Source organism: Sprattus sprattus, assembly GCF_963457725.1.
Source record: "Sprattus sprattus genome assembly, chromosome: 19".
Taxonomy (NCBI): Eukaryota; Metazoa; Chordata; class Actinopteri; order Clupeiformes; family Clupeidae; genus Sprattus; species Sprattus sprattus.
In genome coordinates, this window is record NC_137917.1 from 24489441 (window position 1) to 24512192 (window position 22752).

Sequence of the window (22752 nt, forward strand, 5' to 3'; positions counted from 1 at the left end):
TTTTCTTAAAAAAAATTAAAAATGAATGTTGAACAATACAAGACTCTCTTGAGTTATTGACACTCAAGCACTCAGACCTTCTCGGCAGCTAGCATGCTATAAAAGCATTATTCTCTCTGGCTGCCGTGTGCGGCAGAGTAAAAGTGCACTGGCTACTATTGTCTGTAGCTTGCTCCAGCATTGAACCCTTCTAGAATGAGAGGATGACATTGGGCTATTCATGTACAAATAGATGACCAACAGGTACATGCTAACAGAACTTATGTAAGATGGTTCCCAAGTTTTCTGTTTACTAGGCTTTCGGTTGTTGGTGAAACTTTGTCAACCTGCAATGTGGCTAAAGCACTTTTAGCTGCATTCTTTTGCATGAAAGGTGCTATATAAATAAAGTTTATTATTATTATTTTTATTATTACTATTATGGTCATGCATTTCATTGGTGAGAAGCACTTAATTCGGTAATGAGCTTGGTATGTATTGTGTGGACTACTGGCGGAGCGGGAGAAAGAGCCCCCGGCTCCTAACTTGATGGTCTGGAGGCAATTGGCGAGGATAGAACGAGGAGGAAGCTGGACTGTTTTTATTAAAACAGTTTATGTGTATGTTTGGATTCCCATTCCTGTTGTCCTTTTCTTTAATTTAATAAAAGTTTATCTTATCTTATCTACCTCATGTAAACCTCAGTAGGGTACTTTTCTTTGATTACTTCAAATCTCACCCATGTGCCTTATTGATTGATTGATGTATTGATTGATGAATTGATTGATTGATTGATTGATTGACAGCTGAGGACACGTGCGGGGGCACACTGAGGGGCTCCAGCGGGGTCATCTCTAGCCCGGACTTCCAGAGCGAGTACAAGAACAGCGGGGAGTGCACCTGGACCATCCTCTCCGACACCGGGGACACCATCTCCCTGGTCTTCACCGAGTTCCAGCTGGAGAACAAGTTGGACTACTTAGAGGTGGAGGGGTCTGAACCTCCAACAATATGGTGAGAGAGCAAAGAGTATTAGTACACACACACACACACACACACACACACACACACACACACACACACACACACACACACACACACACACCAACTAGGACACACTGCAGGCAGAGACAAGCCATCATAATATGCTTCACTCCTCCCCCTCATTTGTGTAAGTTGGACTACTTAGAGGTGGAGGGGTCTGAACCTCCAACAATATGGTGAGAGAGCTCAGAGTATTAGTAGGGATACTTAGAGGTGGAGGGGTCTGAACCTCCAACAATATGGTGAGAGAGCTCAGAGTATTAGTAGGGATACTTAGAGGTGGAGGGGTCTGAACCTCCAACAATATGGTGAGAGAGCTCAGAGTATTAGTAGGGATACTTAGAGGTGGAGGGGTCTGAACCTCCAACAATATGGTGAGAGAGCTCAGAGTATTAGTAGGGATACTTAGAGGTGGAGGGGTCTGAACCTCCAACAATATGGTGAGAGAGCTCAGAGTATTAGTAGGGATACTTAGAGGTGGAGGGGTCTGAACCTCCAACAATATGGTGAGAGAGCTCAGAGTATTAGTAGGGATACTTAGAGGTGGAGGGGTCTGAACCTCCAACAATATGGTGAGAGAGCTCAGAGTATTAGTAGGGATACTTAGAGGTGGAGGGGTCTGAACCTCCAACAATATGGTGAGAGAGCTCAGAGTATTAGTAGGGATACTTAGAGGTGGAGGGGTCTGAACCTCCAACAATATGGTGAGAGAGCTCAGAGTATTAGTAGGGATACTTAGAGGTGGAGGGGTCTGAACCTCCAACAATATGGTGAGAGAGCTCAGAGTATTAGTAGGGATACTTAGAGGTGGAGGGGTCTGAACCTCCAACAATATGGTGAGAGAGCACAGAGAACGGAGACTTTAAAGTGATATCTGACCAGTGGTGTAGTCCAGGGTGTACACAGTACGCAGGTATACAGAGTTTACCCACTTATTTTTCAGTCAGCATTGCGTATACCCACTTCTCAAAACAGGGCGTTTATCCTGTATACCCACTTCTCCAGGGACCACTACACCACTCTATCTGACTGTATTGTTGTCGTTTACATGAGGGATGTGGACGGGAGTGGTGAGAGAGCTCAGAGTATTAGTAGGGATAGGCGCGCTCCGCTCTACTTCCAAAATAAATGCAATTTTGGGTGTGAGTAAAAGAATGTTAACTTAGAGTAGAAAAAAACCCCGCACTCTCAAGCTTTTCTCATTGCTATTTCATTTAGACCAGTTTATTTCCAGACGCGTTTCGGCCTAAGCCATCGTCAGTGTGTGAGAGAGCACAGAGAACGGAGACTTTAAAGTGATATCTGACCAGTGGTGTAGTCCAGGGTGTACACAGTACGCAGGTATACAGAGTATACCCACTTATTTTTCAGTCAGCATTGCGTATACCCACTTCTCAAAACAGGGCGTTTATCCTGTATACCCACTTCTCCAGGGACCACTACACCACTCTATCTGACTGTATTGTTGTCGTTTACGTGAGGGATGTGGACGGGACCAAGGGGATGGGGTAGGGGGTCGGGGGTCGGGTATGGGAGGCAGCTGCTCGCAGGTGGAGGTGAGAACCTTAATCACAGCGAGATCCAGGGTGGGTCCAAACTCTGAATCCTTTGAGCTGCGGAGTCAGCCTAGTCTTTGAAAGGGTTGCCTGCCGTCAAGAGTGAAGGGGGTAATCATTTTCCTCACAGTGTGACGTGCCTCAGAACGTTTTACAGCAGGACACCATTAGACCCGGGACACACGCAGAGCGTTCTCAAAGGTTGCTCTTGCTCATAAACAATACACACGCGCACTACTACCACTATGGGTCTGTAATTATGCAAACTTATGAAAATTAGGATAATGGGAAATTTTGATTTTTTTTTATGCCAAGGGCATGAAAAGCCCCTTTGAGGTTTGGAAGTTGAAACTGCATCACCAGTTTTCAAAACATTTCATTCACACTCTATAATGTGCGATTCCCTAAGACGCATGACATCAGATAATCGCACGTGTGTGTGTGTGTGTGTGTGTGTGTATGTGTGTGTGTGTGTGTGTGTGTGTGTGTTTGTGTGTGTGTGTGTGTTTGTGTGTGTGTGTGTGTGTGTGTGTGTGTGTGTGTCTTTCAAGTTGAGCATCATATTTAGCATAAACCCCATGAACCCAGTTATTTCCATTATATTATATTACACTTCATTGTGCTATAAGTTAACAGTAAATGCAAAGAGGGTTCATCTCCAGTCCTACATGTGATCCCAGTTGAATCTCTAAACATCTTACCAATTCACTCCAGGTTTAGAGGATTTGAGGAATGCAATACTAATGATAGTTGAAATGCAATCAGTGGATGCCTTTGGAATAGAGCAAGATTGATGCGATGGGGTATTTGGAGAATTATACCACACAGACCAGACCTCCAGCATGTCACATGCAAAAATGCTAAAAATGACTATTTTTACACTGCATCTTAACACTGTGGATAACATTATTATGTTTTACACTGCATCTTAACACTGTGACTAAAATTAGTATGTTTTACACTGCATCTTAACACTGTGACTAAAATTAGTATGTTTTACACTGTATCTTAACACTGTGAATAAAACTGGTCTCACTAAATTACAGACCGCTAATGGCAGGGTAAGTACCCGTTAGGTTAGGTGTAAGACAAAATGAATAAATTAAAAATGTTAAAGTAATTTATACTTTACGTATTTACATTTTTTTTGTAAATTACTTTTTCTTACACAGTACTTCACCACTTACTTCCACAATCATACCCATTAGTTATTGTTTACTTTTATTTCTCACGCCTTACCTAACAGGAACTTACCCTGTAATTAGTAGGCTGTAAATAAAAGTCTTACCTAAAAAACTAAATTTGTATACCTATAGAGATTATTTTAGGACAACTAGATGTGGTCATCACTGCAGTTTTCAGTAGTTTCCCTCTGCCAGAGCCTTTATTGATTTGTTCCTGGAGCCATCTCTGTAAAGTACATGAGGGATTATGGAACTATCTTTCTGCAGCCAGTTGGACTTGCTTCCTCTATTGTGCCGAACCAAATAAACGAATCAATTTCTTTGTCTTGGTGACCTTTAGTATCATACAGCCGTGCGTTCCCTCCGTGTTGGAAAGGGCACGAGCGACATCTTGTAAGCTACCGATCACTCACAGTTTCAGAGGTTTGAGAACAAAGCCTTTTTTTCCCCACAAGAAGGAACAAGTCAAGATAGCACCATGCTAACACACATTCCTCACACACGCACATACACACATACACACATACACAAACACGCACACACAAGCACCCCCCCCCCCACCCCACATACACACAAACACAAACACACACAAACATACACATAAACACAAACAAACAAAGCCTTTTTCCCCACAAGAAAAGAAGATAGCTCCATGCTAACAGCTAGAACACATCCCTCAACAAGCCATTCAGCTGGATTTGATGGCACATGCACACAGAAGCCTCCTGTTCTGCCCTGCGCACACACACACACACACACACACACACACACACACACACACACACACACCCACACACACACACACACACACACACACACCCACACACACACACACACACACACACACACACACACCCACACACACACACACCACACACACACACACACACACACACACACACACACACACACACACACACACACACACACTCACACACACACACACACACACCCACACACACACACACTCACACACACACACACACACACACACACACACACACACACATTCACACATACACAAACACGAGCACCCCCCCACCCCACACACACAGAAACACAAACACACACACACTCACACACACACACACACACACCCACACACACACACACTCACACACACACACACACACACACACACACACACACACACACACATTCACACATACACAAACACGAGCACCCCCCCACCCCACACACACAGAAACACAAACACACACAAACATACACACAAACACAAACAAACAAAGCCTTTTTCCCCACAAAAAGGAAAAAGTCAATAGCGATAGCTCCATGCTAACAGCTAACACACATCCATCAACCAGCCATTCAGCTGGATTTGATGGCACATGCACACAGACGCCTCCTGTTCTGCCCTGCACACACACACACACACACACACACACACATACACACGCACGCACAAACACACACACACACACACACACACACACACACACACACACACACACACACACACACACACACACACACACACACACATACAAACACAAACACACGTACACACACAAACACAAACACAAACAAACAAACAAACACACACACACACACACACACACACACGCAAACACATTCCCAAAAATGGCATGGGCTTGATCAGTACCCCATTGAGGCTTTAATAATTCAAACATGTACAATCCTCCGTGTGATTAAACAAAACACAGGAGCTTAAGCAAAAAAACGTCTGGGCTTTGTTGAAGCCCCCCTACTAAGTTGCCGTAAGCCAGTCAAAAGCTGATCTAATTTTAATCAGGTTTTTTTGTGGAGGGTAATACTTGCCTACCTGTATCCTGCCTCCATTTCACTCGTGGGACCCAGATAGGCTTAGCAAGATAGTAAACTGTGATTACTTGATTGGAACAGAAGATGTACTGCGCATATTTAATGTGCTGTGGTGGCTGTGTGAGATCGTGGCGACGACAGGAAGTAATGTGAGGACACTTGAGCTGTACGAAAGGAAAGTAATCAAGGCATTTTCGATCGTAACTAGAGTCGAGGCATCTTCACAATGATGATCTTCCATTGTTTCATCCGGTCGGAGCGGAATCCCTTTCAATACTGATTCAAAACACCAGCTCACAGAAATGAGCCGTGTCATCAAGATAGCTGAGGTTATTTTTGATTATCTGGCTTGTTTTTGCGTTTCTTTTCGTTATTGATGGCTCCAGAGCTCTGAGCTGAAGTATTCCATTTCAAAGTCATGACGGATGAAGCCAAGATATTTCTGTTCTCAGGAACCTAACGGGGTGTTACTCCATTCTGGAGTCTTTTTTGGTGGGCACAGCCATAGCCAGCTATCAGGTCACCAAGGTCTGGATCTTCTTCTTTCATATTCAAAAATATAATTTGAAGCTAAATACAAGTGAATAAAAAATATTCTCATCCAAGTGTCTGCATAAAGGCTATAACTTGTTATTTAGTGTTTTGTTGCCCCCCCCCCCCCTCCCCTGTCAATGATTTATACTTTCTTTCTAAGTACAGTTGCATAGCAATAATAAATACATTAATTATCCTTATCCACCGTACTCTTAACTATCAACGCATTGAGTTTAAGGTCTCATTGAACGTCCAAAACACCTCTTGGTGGTGTAGATGGAGTGATCTCTTGGTGGTGTAGGTGGAGTGATCTCTTGGTGGTGTAGGTGGAGTGGTCTCTTGGTGGTGTAGAAGGAGTGATCTCTTGGTGGTGTAGGTGGAGTGATCTCTTGGTGGTGTAGGTGGAGTGATCTCTTGGTGGTGTAGATGGAGTGATCTCTTGGTGGTGTAGGTGGAGTGATCTCTTGGTGGTGTAGGTGGAGTAATAGACTGGGGTGCAGAAATGAGGAGAGGGTGCAGTGCTCTGCAGGAATCATGAACTGGGGGTTGGAGGAGGTTGTTTTGGTATTCTGTGTCTGAGAGTCTGTGGAGTAAGACATGCAATATGTAAACATTTCAGTGTGGTAAAGGTGGAGGTATGGAGGAGGTTGTTTTGGTATTCTGTGAGAGTCTGTGGATTGAGACATGCAATATGTAAACATTTCAGTACTGAGTACATAAAAGCATTACCCTCCACAAAGCAGGCAGGGCCAGTTGATGAACGACGAGTGATTTCAATTAACTTGGACCCAGGAACTCTGAAGAATTACACGAGCCAACCGGTGCCCAGGATAAACAAACAAAATGCAGAACAAAGTCAAATGCCTGGGGGTGGGTAAGCAAATGCTAGGGGGTGGGAACACATCTGTGCAATGCACGGAAGAAGTGCTGTTATGTGGCACGCACAAAAAAAACCACAATTAATTGTCCCACACAATTACCCCGGCATCGATACACACACAGCCTGTCCTCTATGGTAGCTCCCTAGACGCTTGTGAGAGAAAGTGCTCTTCTGGTTTGATTGTATTGGCTTTCACACGTGGAGCACCTCATTTCAATTCCAATCTTGCCACGATGATCGGTCACAGATTTCCTGCAATTTGTCCTGTTTGTTTCTGTGTTGTTAGCAGTCTCCACTCAGTGGTCCCTACCAGCCCGCTGTCCCTCACTGACAAACAGGCTTTAGTTTCTAATTTATTTCTTTTGGGAGAGATCTCTGTTTTGCTGGTCCATTACTTTTGTCAAGGTTGAAAGCAGGAGAACCCTTTATGTGAAAGATATAGAACCCGATGAGAGGCAGGGTGGGGTGGAAGAAAATACACTAAAAAACGGTTTAAACCGTTTCTGATATGAAATAGATTGCTCCACTCTGGGATCATGAGGTGACAGGCTCCTTCACAGTGCAGGTTCGGTGTGTTTTCGAGGTGGCTTGTTCAGTTGACTCGATAATGTAAAATGAATAATGGCCCAGGAGACGGCGTGGCAGAACAAATTTGTTGTGAGTGAGCGACGCGTAGCTGATTTTTAACAAAGTAAAAGGGTAATGCTTTCTCCTCCGTGTGATGAAGGAGTCTGTTAGTGCCCTATCTGGCCCTGTGTTTGAGAAGTTCATAAATAAGAGCGTACGTAAAAGCCCATCAAGCGCTAGGAAAATGAATTTCTCTTCTTTCAGGCGAGCTCGCAGGGCACTGCATCCTCCCAAGCTCACGTCAAGACGAAGCATTCAAATAGACTGCGGACAAACTAATGGCTTGTCCAAGCAATGGGGCTTCAAAAAAAGGATTTCTCAAAACTGATGTTTATTTTTTTTCTGTGACCAGCAGTGCTGCATTGAAATTATAAAGATGACGCAGGGCCTTGGAGTGGTTTTCGCTTTATCGGTGCTGTCAATTCACTGCCAACGTTGTATGAGGCCTTGTCTCTCAGGGCCTTGAAAGTGCCAGACCATAAAAGGGAGCTTTCAGAGAAAAGGCCTGTGACACTGGGGTAAGATCCAGTTTCGTCAATTCCCTTGACTCATTCCTTGTTTCGGCCCTATTCACATCTCAAGCACCAGGTATTACTCCCTCCATCTGAAAGAGATTCGATAGATCCAATTTTGTTTACATTTGTGAAATCCATGTGGGTGCAAGCAGGGGGTGGCGGAATTTCTTTAGAGGGAACTCTACGAGGTGAGCTGGTCTGCGGGGAGTAGCTCTAAGCACGCTGCACGCCTGAAGAGCTCATTTGAATGTGGGAAGCATTTAAAGAATCCAATTGTCTGGATGCTCTTATCAGGCAGAAAAAGCCTGCTCCCTACCGCACAGCTCCTCGCCAAATGAGGTGCAACTGAATCAATCCGCTAACTCCCAAAACATGACAGTTCCTCTTTTTTTGTGTGCCACCCCAGCCCCCCCCACACCCCCCACCCCACCTCAGCCGTCATGTCTAATGGTGTTGTCCTGTATGGCCGCCTGGAGGGTCGGTCTCAGTAGACTGTGGCCAAGGCTGGTAAGCAGGGACAATGAAAGGTCCAGTGTCCAGACAGCACGCAGTGCTTTGGACTCAGTGGACTGGGAATGTGGAGCACCGAGCTGTCTGTGTCATATATACAGCCGCGGAAAAAATTAAGAGACCACTTCAAAATTATCAGTTTCTCTGGTTTTACTATTTATTGGTATGTGTTAAAGTAAAATGTACACTTCTGTTTTATTCTATAACCTACTGGCAACATTCCTACCAAATTTCAAATAAAAATATTGTCATTTAGATCATTTATTTGCAGAAAAATGACAATTGGTCAAAATAGCAAAAAAGATGCAGTGTCTTCAGATCTCGAATAATGCAAAGAAAACAAGCTCATATTCATTTTTAAACTACACAATACTAATGCTTTAACTTAGGAAGAGTTCAGAAATCAATATTTGGTGGAATAACCTTAATTTAAAATCACAACTTTCATGTGTCTTGGCATGCTCTCCACCAGTCTTTCACATTGCCGTCGGGTGACTTTATGCTACTCCTGGCGCAAGAATTCAAGCAGCTTGGCTTCTTTTCATGGCTTGTGACCATCCATCTTCCTCTTGATCATATTTCAGAGTTTTTTTAATGGGATTCAGGTCTCGAAATTGGGCTGGCAATGACAGGGTCCTGATCTGGTGGTACTCCATCCACACCTTTACTGGCCTGGCTGTGTGGCATGGAGCATTGCCCTGCTGGAAAAAACACTTCTCAGAGTTGGGGAACATTGTCAGAGCAAAAGGAAGCAAGTTTTTCTTCCGGGACAACGTTGTACTTTGCCTGGCTGAGGTTTGTAAAAGACCATAAGAATTGAACCAAAGCTGACTGGAGGTCTCTAAGTTCGTCTTCTCTGATGAGTCCAATTTTCAGCTTTGCCCAACACATGGTCGTCTGATGGTTAGACTGAGACCTGGAGAGGCCTACAAGCCACAGAGTCTTGCACCTACTGTGAAATTGGACTCATCAGAGAAGACGAACTTAGGGACCTCCAGTCAGCTTTGGTTCAATCCTTATGGTCTTTTACAAACCTCAGCCAGGCAAAGTACAACGTTGTCCCGGAAGAAAAACTTGCTTCCTTTTGCTCTGACAATGTTCCCCAACTCTGAGAAGTGTTTTTTCCAGCAGGGTAGTGCTCCATGCCACACAGCCAGGCCAGTAAAGGTGTGGATGGAGTACCACCAGATCAGGACCCTGTCATTGCCAGCCCAATTTCGAGACCTGAATCCCATTAAAAAAACTCTGAAATGTGATCAAGAGGAAGATGGATGGTCACAAGCCATGAAAAGAAGCCGAGCTGCTTGAATTCTTGCGCCAGGAGTAGCATAAAGTCACCCGACGGCAATGTGAAAGACTGGTGGAGAGCATGCCAAGACACATGAAAGTTGTGATTTTAAATCAAGGTTATTCCACCAAATATTGATTTCTGAACTCTTCCTAAGTTAAAGCATTAGTATTGTGTAGTTTAAAAATTAATGTGAGCTTGTTTTCTTTGCATTATTCGAGATCTGAAGACACTGCATCTTTTTTGCTATTTTGACCAATTGTCATTTTTCTGCAAATAAATGATCTAAATGACAATATTTTTATTTGAAATTTGGTAGGAATGTTGCCAGTAGGTTATAGAATAAAACTAAAATGTACATTTTACTTTAACACATACCAATAAATAGTAAAACCAGAGAAACTGATAATTTTGAAGTGGTCTCTTAATTTTTTCCGCGGCTGTATATGACATACAGTATATATATATATTTATTTTTTTGCCTCTGCAGTTTCTTATCCTAACTTTTTTCAGTCAGGGTACACTTCAGTAAACATCATCAGCCTGCTTGTGAGATCTTCTATCAGTGTCAGAGTGTTTTATATTGCAATAAACTGTAGAATTGGGCTGTTTTAGATTCTTTTTTAGGACATTTTGTTTCATGGTAATGCATGTGAACGCTGCATGCAGTCATGCACTGGATGTCGATTACAGCACTAATGACAAGACAAATCAGTGTGATTCATTTTCCTGCAGCGTGAATATTTGAGCTAGAATGTTCTTCCATGACGGATATTTGGTTTGATTAAGTGTTAAAAGTAGAATTAGGCTTCTGTAAGCGAGTAAAAGTCGAGGCCTCGTATGTCATCCAGATACACTGCAGGGTAGTTGTCATAGCGCCATGGCTGGGGACATGTGCCGTCTCGTCCTGCCAAACGTCATGGCAAACGCCATGGCAACATTTCTGATGGGAGGCGATAGGTTCATGGTTTGGGGGGATGTTTGTCATGGTATGTTCAAGGTGCACCGGTTTCTTGACTTACGAGTTTGTGTACCGTTCTTCTGATCAATCCTCTGAGGCTTGGAGTATGGCAGTTTTATGATAGCAGCTCTTTCCCACCCTTTCCAACATGATTAAGCCCCATGACATGAAATGGGGGATTAGGGTGGTTTTGAAGAGCGGAAGGTTTGGAATATTTCTGGGTTTTTGCGACAGAGACGGTTCTGCAGTGCAGTCAGACATCTTTGCCATATGTCGAAATGGAAATATTGGACGACCAAGACAGACGCTCTCAGTGCTGCCGCAGACAGAAGGCTGCTGGACTGCAACACCACCAGTCCTGTCAGCATTAAAAAAACGATAATCTTTTATAAGCCACTGAAATGACCGTTGAATTCTGAGGCCGGAAAACCTGCTATTAATTTCTTCAAGTAAGAAATAGGTTTTTTAAATAAGCACATGTGTTCCATGGCTTTTCATACAAGATAACTCTCTCGGCAGGCTAATCTGCTACTAGCATCGGCCGTTGGCATCCCGCTCTCCTGGATGAGAAATAGCCTTGCAGCATATGCTTAGTTATTTACATACATGGAGGGGGGGGGGGGGGGGGGGGGGGGGGTTGTAAATGTTTGATATTTGAGATGCTTTTTTCACTGATTACATCTTCTAATCCTCCTGTTTGACTAGCAACCAGATATCAGCTCACATGATCTGCATTGCCATCATATGTCATTGGCATATGACAGTGTATGTGTCTTCCAGGTTATCGGGCATGAACATCCCTGTGCCTATCGTCAGCAACAAGAACTGGTTAAGGCTGCATTTCGTGACGGACAGTAACCATCGACATAAAGGATTTACGGCTCAGTACCAAGGTAAGCATACTGGCAACGATTCTCGTTTGCTGCCCCATGTCCCCCTGTACTTGTCTCAGTGTAGTTTGTGTGTGAAACGTTGCTGTTCCTACCGAGCTGTGGCTGGTACGCTGCGGCCATGCGACTAGGCCATAATGTTCCTCATAGGCACCGTTGCGGCAGAAGTGCTTGAGAAATGACCCACCAGTCTGCTGGTGATGTATTGAACTTTGAAAAAGAGTGGTTGCACCCCTGTCCACTCTCCTCCACTTCACTGGACCCCAGTGAAGCATGACACTCGATAAACAAGTTCTCATTGCAGCTTTCGCAGCAGAAATCAGGAAAAATGAAACAATGACTCGCCGTCTCAATATAATTTGGAGCTGAAAGTTTTGCTGAAGTAACTTTACTCCCGTTGTAGTCATTTAATTAAAATCCTCCATTAGCAAAGTGTCTGTCATCAATCTTCAAATTTGCCTGATAGCTTTTGCCATACATTCATATTAGTTTAATCAAGGTGACATAACAAACCTGGAAGAACATTGATAGTCATTTAAATATTAATCATCTGATAAGTAACTCCACAAAAAAAATTGCCTAATTAGATTTTTTTTCATCGTGAGAAAATAAGGCAGCCATGTCAAAAGTTAGCCCAACATAATGTTTGTCTTAATTTAACCGCAATTTTGTTAAATAATTCATCAAAATATTGATAGAAGAGTGTTCTCAGGCTCTCTGGCTGCAGCATTGGCTATGATTCACTGATGCAGACGAGTCAAAACGTGGGTTTTATGTGATTGCTTGTCAGGGCCTTATAGTTGATGCTGTTAGACAATATCTCTCTCTTTCTGTGCTTTTCCAGCTGATGCTATTAGACACACCGCTCGATCATGATTTTCCACCGTCACAAGTACACAAGCTCGATAACGCACCAACGCTTTGTTTACGTCTGATCAATTTGAACTTCTCATAAAAGTCTGTCAGATGTAAAGAATTGATTTTTGCCTTTATAGAATTGTGGAATAAATTAGACAATAAAAAACAAAACAAAGCACTTCCTAATTTGTTACGGAAATAGCACGCTTCACTCAGTTGCACATTCTGTTTTCATTGCCAGTGAAAAGATCAGGAGATTTCAAATCGAGAGGGGTGAAGTTATTACCTGGACGAGATAACACAAGCAAGTTTTCAATCAGTAAGTCATCTTTATTCTTTTAAATCCTTTCATTGGCACCGTAGCCCCCAGAGATATGTTTGCCAGCATGCTGACGATCTTTTAATTCATTTCAGATTATTTTCTTCAATCTATGCCACACACACACACACACACACACACACACACACACACACACACACACACGTACATGGCCATTATCTTTTGCCATCTCTCTTTTTTCCTGTTGTGTAGTTTGAGAAATCCTTTTGGCCACCAAAGATTTAACTTTTGAAGGACATTGGACAATCTGCATATACACACACACACACACACACACACACACACACACACACACACACACACACACACAGACACGCATACACACACACAGACACACTGCTCCTTCTCAATTATTCATGAGGCAAAGTAATCAACCAAGACAACAGCGCCTGACTGCTAACGGGGTCCCAAATAACCCCTCTACTGTGCAGATGCCCTCTCGAAGAAAAGCCCCCGGTGCTTCCAGGGTTGGGCCGAGGCTTTGTCGCAGCCTGAAGGACACACACACACACACACACACACACACACACACACACACACACACACACACACACGGGTGCTAAGAAGGTTCTTCCAGCCAGTGTTTAATTACCCCACTGAGTGAACCCCCCCCCAGCATACCCCAGTGGCCGTCGGTGTCCCCTATATGAGCCGGCGTGCCGCACGTCGGCGAGCGACCGTGCATGACTGATGGCTATCTATGGAAATGATTTGTGTACCCTCGTGAGCCGGATGGCAGGCCTTCTCCATGTCGACCGTGCTCACCATCATAATAAGGTGTTTGTGGGGGGTGGAGGGGCTGGAAGTGATTCATTCGTGTTCTACAATGCTGCACTCCAAACACTTAATTACAACGGGATAGAAATTTTTATTGCCCTCCATTTCACAGTATCTGCTCCGTGGCTTCTGAATGATGAATTATGAGTGGGTTGCCGGGGCTTGCCAAAAGCCCCCCCCCACCCCCCCGTGCACCACGGCGGATACGATGACAAACACCTCAGTGCCAATCAATAGGGCTCTTCATTTTACTGGGCCCGGTTCGGCTCCGTCTCGTTGTGCTCAATTAGAAAGTACGCAAGTGCGGTCTTCGTTTATTGATAGAACATTCCTTTTGGATCCATTTTTGATTGGAGCAGGATATTGACTTACTTAGAGGAAATATTGCCACGTGGGAAGGCCACTTTAATGGAGGGAGTTTGTAATATGATTTTGATGTCGAAGTGTTTCGATGAGCCAAACTGCAAGTAGCAAGTGAAGGCCTAAAATAGATCTGCATTTTAGCTACTCCCAACTCATAGCGGATCAGTAGAGCAATTATCACACTTCAATTATTGATTTACACTCTGTCCTATAGGCAAACGCAACATAAGATACATAGATTTACACTCTATCCAATGGGAAGATGCAATTCTGGGATGCGGTTTCTGCAGTCATTGTCCTCATTGATCATTTTTCAATTTTGTCATCCAGTTTGTTCATATTCCCCAGGTACTCAATGACATGCTTGATCATTCTTTATTGAAAATTCTTTATTGAGGAACATACAGTTCACATGGATTTCCCCTGAGTTAATTGATTGTTCCCCTGAGTTAATTGATTGTTCATGTGGTTAGATGCATCATAATTATCCTCCTCCCCACAATTGTCATGATAGTTATTCCTGCTTTCTTTTTAGACATGACTTTGGAAATGTATATAAGGTGTGAGCAGTGTCATATAAATACTAGAATGGTAACTTATTATTGCAGTATATTACAATATACTATAGTATATTATTATATTATAACTACAGTGGCAAATATTCTATATAGTGTGTACTATATACAGTATACTGTGTGGAGGTTTGTAGTGAACATAAATATTTCAGTTACAAGAAGAAGTAGTATGTTAGACGTACATGTTTGTCTTTTTCTCTCTCAGACAATAAAAAGCTATGTTTTAGAAATTGCACAGTGATTGCAATTCCTTGCTGATTAGCGAGACTTTATTTTTAACTGAGAAAAGACTTCTCTAATCTCTGGCTTTGGATGGGACCATAATAATGACCTTGTTAATTAAGGCCTTTATTGTAATTAGCATGTTGTTTTTTTAAATTAATGATTTTTTTTTTTTTTTAAATAAAGTTCCCAGCATTGGTATAGCACAGTTTGCCCTAATGGCCCGTAATGACACTGATGGGGATTAACTCTTAAAGCCTCTTCATTTGTCAGTGTGCCTAAAAGCCCTCGAGGTCGTGCACTATTACTAAAGCTTTTGGTGCTTATGTTCGCTGGGATGCTCCTCTGACCCTCAGTAGCTCGCCTACTCGCCGATGCGCTCAACCGCTTAAAAGTGAGTTACGAAAAACGTGTAAACATGAATAAATCAACACGTTTCTCTTCTACCTTTTTTCCTTTGCTGTTCCAGTGAACGAGGGGGGTGTAAAACAAGTGTCCAATTATTGCCCCGACCCAGGGGAACCGGATAATGGCAAGCGCGTTGGCTCAGACTTCAGGTAGGGGCGCAGTAGTACTCTGTCATCCTCCCAAAAGTTCACACGCTGGCTGGGGGCTTATTTGCATGACAGCAGAATCCATGATTACGTCTTTCCCATGTGGGCATGTGCATGGGTTGCCATTAAAGCAGTATCTTTTGAAACTGTGTGTGGTGGTGTGTGTGTGTGTGTGTGTGTGGTTGTGTGTGTGGGGGGAGTGTGTGCAGTTTCGCGTGTATGTGTGAGTGTGTGTGTGTGTGTGTGTGTGTGTGTGTGTGTGTGTGTGTGTGTGTGTGTGTGTGTGTGTGTGTGTGTGCGTGTGTGCGTGTGTGTGTGTGTGTGTGTGTGTGTGTGTGTGTGTGTGTGTGTGTGCCCCTGTGCCCCTGTGCTTTGGGAGGGTAGAGTTCTTCTCATATCGATTCTCTCCCCGGCTCTGCTCTGCTTGTTATCTCTAAATAATGTCAAGCATCGGAGTCAGCGTCCACTTCACCTGTGTGTGTGTGTGTGTGTGTGTGTGTGTGTGTGTGTGTGTGTGTGTGTGTGTGTGTGTGTTGTTATCTCTAAATAATGTCAAGCATCGGAGTCAGCGTCCACTTCACCTGCGACGGGGACCATGTGCTCCAGGGCTCCAAGAGCATCACGTGCCAACGAGTGGCCGAGGTCTTCGCCGCCTGGAGCGACCACAGGCCCGTCTGCAAGGGTGAGTCACAGCTCAAGGCAATTACTCAGACACCGCCGCCGCCCAGGGTCGCCCCGCCCGCCCGCCCGCCCGCCCGCCCGGTCTCAGCTGCCCCTCCGGGGGTGAGTAGGGGTGGTAATCGAAAAGCACTTTACCTGGCAGCTGATTAATCCAGATTTAAAGGACTAATTCATCAATTATAAACACTGCAAGTGCCGCAAAAAACAAACACAAAAAAATAGGTTGGTTAATGCTTAGGGTCTTTTTAGAGTGATGGGGGAGGGGAGGGAATGGGTGGTGTGTGTGTTTTTATAACGGTGGTTTTCGTAATGACTGGTGTTTCATGGGGCTCCACAGAGGGGAGGACTCATTCGTGGAGACAATCTATCAAAACTGTGACTTCAGTCTTGCCAAGCAGCGTAAATGAAAGAGGGGCGGGAAGGGAATCTTTGGGTGAATGATCTCAAATTGCGTTAGATAACTATATCTGATTATGGCGTTAGATAACTATATCTGGGTGATTATGGCGTTAGATAACTATATCTGGGTGATTATGGCATTAGATAACTATATCTATGGCGTTAGATCACTATATCTGGGTGATTATGGCGTTAGATAACTATATCTGGGTGATTATGGCGTTAGATCACTATATCTGGGTGATTATGGCGTTAGATAACTATATCTGGGTGATTATGGCGTTAGATAACTATATCTGGGCGATGCACAAAAAAAGGCATTCAGTAGGCAAGTCAAGCAAGCAGTCCCCTGAAAAATTGGCACTGGTGGACTTTTTCCCCCTTCTATTTTGATTAGATCTCTTTAAACCGATAAAGTCCCTCCCCGCTAATCCTTTATTGTCTGAACATACCTCTTTGAGACGCTTTTATTCAGGAAAATATTTCAACATCCCATCTCGGCGGAGATAACTGATACGTCCATTTTGTGCCTTACCTCTTCTTCTGCTTCTTCTTCTTCTTCTTCTTCTTCTTCTTCTTCTACTTCTTCTTCTTCTGCTGCTTCTTCTTCTTCTACTTCTTCTTCTGCTTTTTCTTCTTCCTCTTCTTCTTCTTCTTCCTTTGCAGTCAAAACCTGTGGCTCGAATCTCCAGGGGCCGTCAGGCACGTTCACGTCCCCCAACTTCCCCATTCAGTACGAGAGCAATTCACAGTGTGTGTGGATCATTACAGCCAGCAATCCCAACAAGGTACGGGCACTCCACGCTCATTAACTCGTTGACTCTAGTCTTGATGTATGTGTGTAACTCCTGGATCCCCGGCTCTTAATCACTGAGTCACCACCACAGTCATTAGTGCAGTATGTGACCTGATTACGTTAAGGAGCACTCGGGGTAGACCGACTTGGTGCCACTGAGATATCCGCAAGAAAACCGCCATCCCTAATGCGTGTGTGTGTGTGTGTGTGTTTGTGTGTGTCTGTGTGTGTTTGTGTGTATGTGTGTGTGTGTGTGTGTGTGTGTGTGTGTGTGTGTGTGTGTGTGTGTGAGTGTATGCATTTGATCAATAATGGACTAAACACAACCATGCACCATTCACTAGTCAGCTTATTATCACCAAAGGCTGTGCAGCAGCATATGCTGTTGTTGTGCTCAGCCTCAGTCTGTACCTGTAAAGTAAATAACATTGGCTGGAGGCAGTCACATGGGGCATTGATGGTGTATTCAAGGGAGGCTGTATGGGCTCACAGTAATCCAAGACACTGTTGTACTGGAGGATGAAGGCATAGGAGGAATCAATAGAGTGTGTTTGGACTGGACGGCTTTCAGAATGTGAAAGGCGTTTTTTCTGAATGCTTGCATTGTTTTTAGAAGGTGCTTCCGCGGAAAACAAAACCTTTCTTGCATTCTCCCCAGTGCAACAGTCATAATCCTCCCCAGTGCAACAGTCATAATCCTCCCCAGTGCAACAGTCATAATCCTCCCCAGTGCAACAGTCATAATCCTCCCCAGTGCAACAGTTATAATTTGGCCCCACATTGAAATACCAGTGCTTGAAGGCCGTCCTCTTCTGCTACAGTGGATGCATCCTAATTTCCTCTGTGCAAATGTATGAAGACTCAAGACGCCTCCACTATTCTGATTATTTATAACAACAACAAACATTTATCACAAAAGGCTAGCACGCAACAACACTTATGTTGCCCATTCTGTTGATGCTATTCAAATATTTGATGTACATATATATTTTCTCCCGAATATTTTACCGTGTGCCATTAGCAATTTTGAAAATAGGTGAATTGCTTTTGCAATTTGCTGCTAAATCTATGCCCTGGTGGTGAGATATGCAAATAGTTCCTGAAGGACTACACGTTATTGCCTCATTTATCTTAGACAGATGGAATTGCAGACTTGGTTGGTTTATTGTTTTTCTCCTTTTGCCTGCTGTGGGAACTGTTGGAGGTGGGAACTGCATTGTTGCTCTGTAAATGTGCGATTGTGATGTCCCTTAAAGCATGTTTAGTGCTGAGTCTCCTGCATTATGCAACGCGGGGTACTGATGTGTTTGGGCGAGCCGCTGTTTTTTTAACCCGTATCTCTTGAAAAAAGTGCACACACACACACAGACACACACACACACACACACAAACACACACACACACACACACACACACACACACACACACACACACACACACATACACACACAGACACACACACACACACACACACACACACAAACACACACACACACACACACACACAGACACAGACACACACACACAGACACACAGACACACAGACACACACACACACACACACACACACACAGACACACACACAGACACACACACACACACACACAGACACACACACAGACACACACACACAGACACACCCACCCACACACACACCCACACATTATGGTGTTTACATGTGAACATGAACACAACACACTGGCCTCCGAGTAAGACGCAACAGCTAAGAGGAAACATCCAGACACACTTCGGGGCTGATTATTCTAACAGGCAGCTGTTCATAGGCAACTTTGTATCAGATGTGAGATTAAATACAGAATGAGAGGGCGGTGTCATTATGTGCAAGATCGAAACTGCAGATAAAAAAGACTAACCACTGAAATTAGTTTGAACCCCCCCTCTCCCCTGCCCCCCTCCTCCTCCCACCCTGCGTAGGGGGGCTGTGCAAATCATTTACTGCATAAAGTACTCCTTTACCCCTCAGTGAGATTTCAGTTTAATTTAAAATTACATCAGAGAATGTAACTCCAGCCAGCACAGGCAAGCGCGAGAGTACATCTCTTATTAACAAACTGAATTTAGAAGAAAATTACTCACTGCCTTATAATTTGGAAGCTTGCTCGCTGTTTCTATATGCTGTTTCTGGCAGTTAATGATAAACAAGCTCAGATAATTCTATGTGGAAACAGTTCAGCGTTGCTTAGACACGCCGTCGCCACCAGCTATTTTCTCAAAAAAAAGTCTTGTAAACTAATTATGAATTTCTTACAAAACAGGAAAGAGAGGCTTTTCAATAATTAAACGCTGACTAAATGTTGCTCTTTTCCTGAAGGTTATTCAAATCAACTTCGAGGAGTTTGACCTGGAAATCGGATACGACACGTTAACGATCGGAGACGGTGCCGAAGTCGGTGACTCCAAGACTATCATCCAAGTGTAAGCTCTGAATCAGGCCCCGTTTTCTCCCCCCGACGTACAAAGACCCCTTTGCTGTGTTCATTGTTTAACAGACCCACTCCTTGCTGCTTATCCACAATGGTTTCTGCTGTGCATCTTGCTGGCTCACCGCCAAGCCGTGAGTGGCCCTGGAATCCATTTAACAGCTCTATACAATGTCCTTCAAGGACAACCTCTCTTCCTCTCCTGCATAGCACCAAGCCCATAAAGTGCTGTTAGGGATAGTTCACTCCAATGGTCCACCCATCATGTAGAACCTGGACTGTGGGCTGGCGTTGTACCAAGACGAGTGGCCTTTGGCATTTGGCAGAGCGTGCTAAGAGCTTGGCCCACCCGTTTTGTCCCTCCTCTTCTTTTATTCTCACTTGTCTCTCTCTCTCCCTCTCTCTCCCTCTCTCTCCCTCTCTGTCTGTCTCTCTGTCTCTGTCTTTGCAGGTTAACTGGCAGCTTCGTTCCTGACTTAATTGTCAGCATGACCCATCAAATGTGGCTGCATCTTCAGTCAGACGAGAGCGTGGGGTCTATAGGCTTCAAGATCAATTATAAAGGTAACACGGTGGCCAAAACAAAAAAACAAATCAAAGCAAAGGTCATCCCAGATGTGTCCCAAGACATGGATTAAAGCTAGTCTTGGACTAATTCAATCAAGACATTCAACAGATAAATGGCATTGTAATTCAATGGCGGTGGCAAGTCAATGGCCTAATCTAACCCTGACATAAATTCTCACCTCCATTCAAAAAGCAATTTAGTCCACGACTGAGCTTAATCCTTCTTGGCCCGCATGGTGCTCCGGGTGTCTCAACTGGCCATATTCAGGAGTAATGGCCAGGTTCCAGAAAGAGATCTCACCTCTTTCTCCATCTTTCTTTCTCTACCTCCCTCTCTCTCTCTCTCTCTCTTTCTCTTTCTCTCTCTTCCTCTCTCTGTCATCAGAAATTGACAAGGAGAGCTGTGGGGACCCGGGGACGCCGCTGTATGGATTTCGGACAGGCGGGGGCTTCTCCAACGGAGACGTGCTGCGCTTCGAGTGCCAGTTCGGTTTCGAGCTGATTGGCGAGCGAACGATTTCGTGTCAGAATAACAACCAGTGGTCCGCTAACATTCCCATCTGTATATGTGAGTGTGTGCGCCACTCTCCATTTCCCTGCTCATTTTGTTTTGTGGTTCATTGTGTTTTTATGCCACTCTCATGCTGTGTGTAAATTGGATGTGTGTCAGGTAGGCAGGTTCGCCGACCTGTGTGGGCATAGCTCCGCCGCAGCCCATTAGCTAGGCCGTCTGCCTGCATAGGCTGAGGGGAAATCACTAGTGTGGTCACTTGACAAGTTGCTGGTTATATATTATATTATTATATAAAAAAAATATATAAAACTCAGCCGCTGTTTAAATGTCAGTTAAACTAAACTAATGAAGGGTTTTACTCTGCTGTGTAGACACATGAAGTCGAAGTTTTGGGAGATTGTGAGACAGGACGATCAGTTAAAAGCGCTCTCTTCGACGGCGAACAAGATGATTACTGCCGTCCCGGTGTTTGAAGATTCCACACACCTCCTGGGAAAGGCTTGGAGAATCGACTGCGCTGTAGATTAACAAGCAGAATCCTGAGGGAATGATCTGGGAGGGAAAAACAAAGTTGATGTGGAAGATGCAGTCAGTTTTTTGTTCGGAGTTTTGTACTTGTTTTTCTTCGACTTGAACGTGTTTTGTATGCAGTGTTACGTCTTTTTTCGACACAGTTGTCGGTGCCCAAATGCACAGGTGCAGCATTTATAAATATTTTGGCCGTTTATATTAGTCATTCCCTCTTTGTCCTTAAGCATCTAGTTGCTCTTGCCATCTGGCTGCGTGTCACCTGTGCTGTCAATGGAGGTGTCATGGAACAATTTCAGGCAGAGGGGAAAACACTCTTTGAATGTCACAAACATTGAGACAGGTGGAGTTCTGTTTCTCTGCATTTCGTTTTTTTTTGGATTGTCTCTTTTTCTTTCTCTCTCGCTCTCTCTCTCTCTCTCTCTCTCTTTGCCCTTTTCCCTCCATCTGTTTTCACTTCACTTTTCACTTTTTCTACATTCATCTCTCCTTCCACTTCCCATTTCTTTTTTCGTATTTGTTTTATTTCTGTTTCTTTACCTTTGTTTGCTTCCCTCTCCCTCTCCCTTGGGGTTTGTGTTTTCTCTCTCTCTCAGTTCCTTGTTTATCCAACTTCACGGCCCCCATGGGGACCGTCCTCTCCCCCGACTACCCAGAAGGCTATGGGAACAACATGAACTGCGTGTGGCTTGTCATTTCCGAGCCGGGCAGCCGCATCCACCTGGCCTTTAACGACTTCGACCTGGAGCCGCCCTACGACTTCCTGACGGTGAAAGATGGCGAGACGGCCAACGCCACCGTGCTCGGGCGCTACTCCGGGGCCGAGGTGCCCTCACACCTCACCAGTAACACCCACGTGCTTCAGCTGGAGTTCCAGGCCGACCACTCCATGTCAGGCAGAGGCTTCAACATCACTTACAGCAGTAAGTGCGAGTACAGTATTTGTGTTTGTGTTTGTGTTTGTGTTTGTGTTTGTGTTTGTGCTTGTGTTTGTGTTTGTGTTTGTGCTTGTGTTTGTGTTTGTGTTTCTTGTGTTCAGTTTGTGTTTCGGACCACTCCATGTCAGGCAGAGGCTTCAACATCACCTACAGCAGTGAGTGCGAGCAGGGAGGAGAGGCAGGAAGGACATATGAGATGTGTTTGTGTTTGTGTTTGTATTTGTGTTTGTGTTTGTGTTTGTGTTTGTGTTGTGTTTGTGTTTGTGTTTGTGTTTGTGTTTGCGTTTGTGTTCATGTTCAGTTTGGGTTTCTGTGGTTTCTGTTTGTGTATAGTTTGGGTTTGTGAGTCATAGTCCATTTGTAATTCACTTTCTCTCCATTTTGAAAGCCAGGTGTGATGGAATGGCCAATTAGTTTAAACCAAAATC

The 22752-nt window shown here is 44.2% G+C and overlaps 1 protein-coding gene across 1 annotated transcript in view; it reads left to right on the forward strand.

The window, feature by feature from the left end:
* The window catches only part of LOC308380812 (CUB and sushi domain-containing protein 3-like), a gene marked incomplete at both ends in the record, with an annotated part of 198970 nt that overhangs the window by 33197 nt on the left and 143021 nt on the right, over positions 1-22752 (forward strand). The window contains 10 exon segments of the mRNA XM_080858223.1: positions 786-993; positions 11662-11774; positions 12871-12948; positions 15376-15463; positions 16018-16142; positions 17207-17328; positions 19669-19772; positions 20229-20341; positions 20730-20912; positions 21983-22309. Coding sequence (XP_080714349.1) covers positions 786-993; positions 11662-11774; positions 12871-12948; positions 15376-15463; positions 16018-16142; positions 17207-17328; positions 19669-19772; positions 20229-20341; positions 20730-20912; positions 21983-22309 — 1461 coding nt within the window.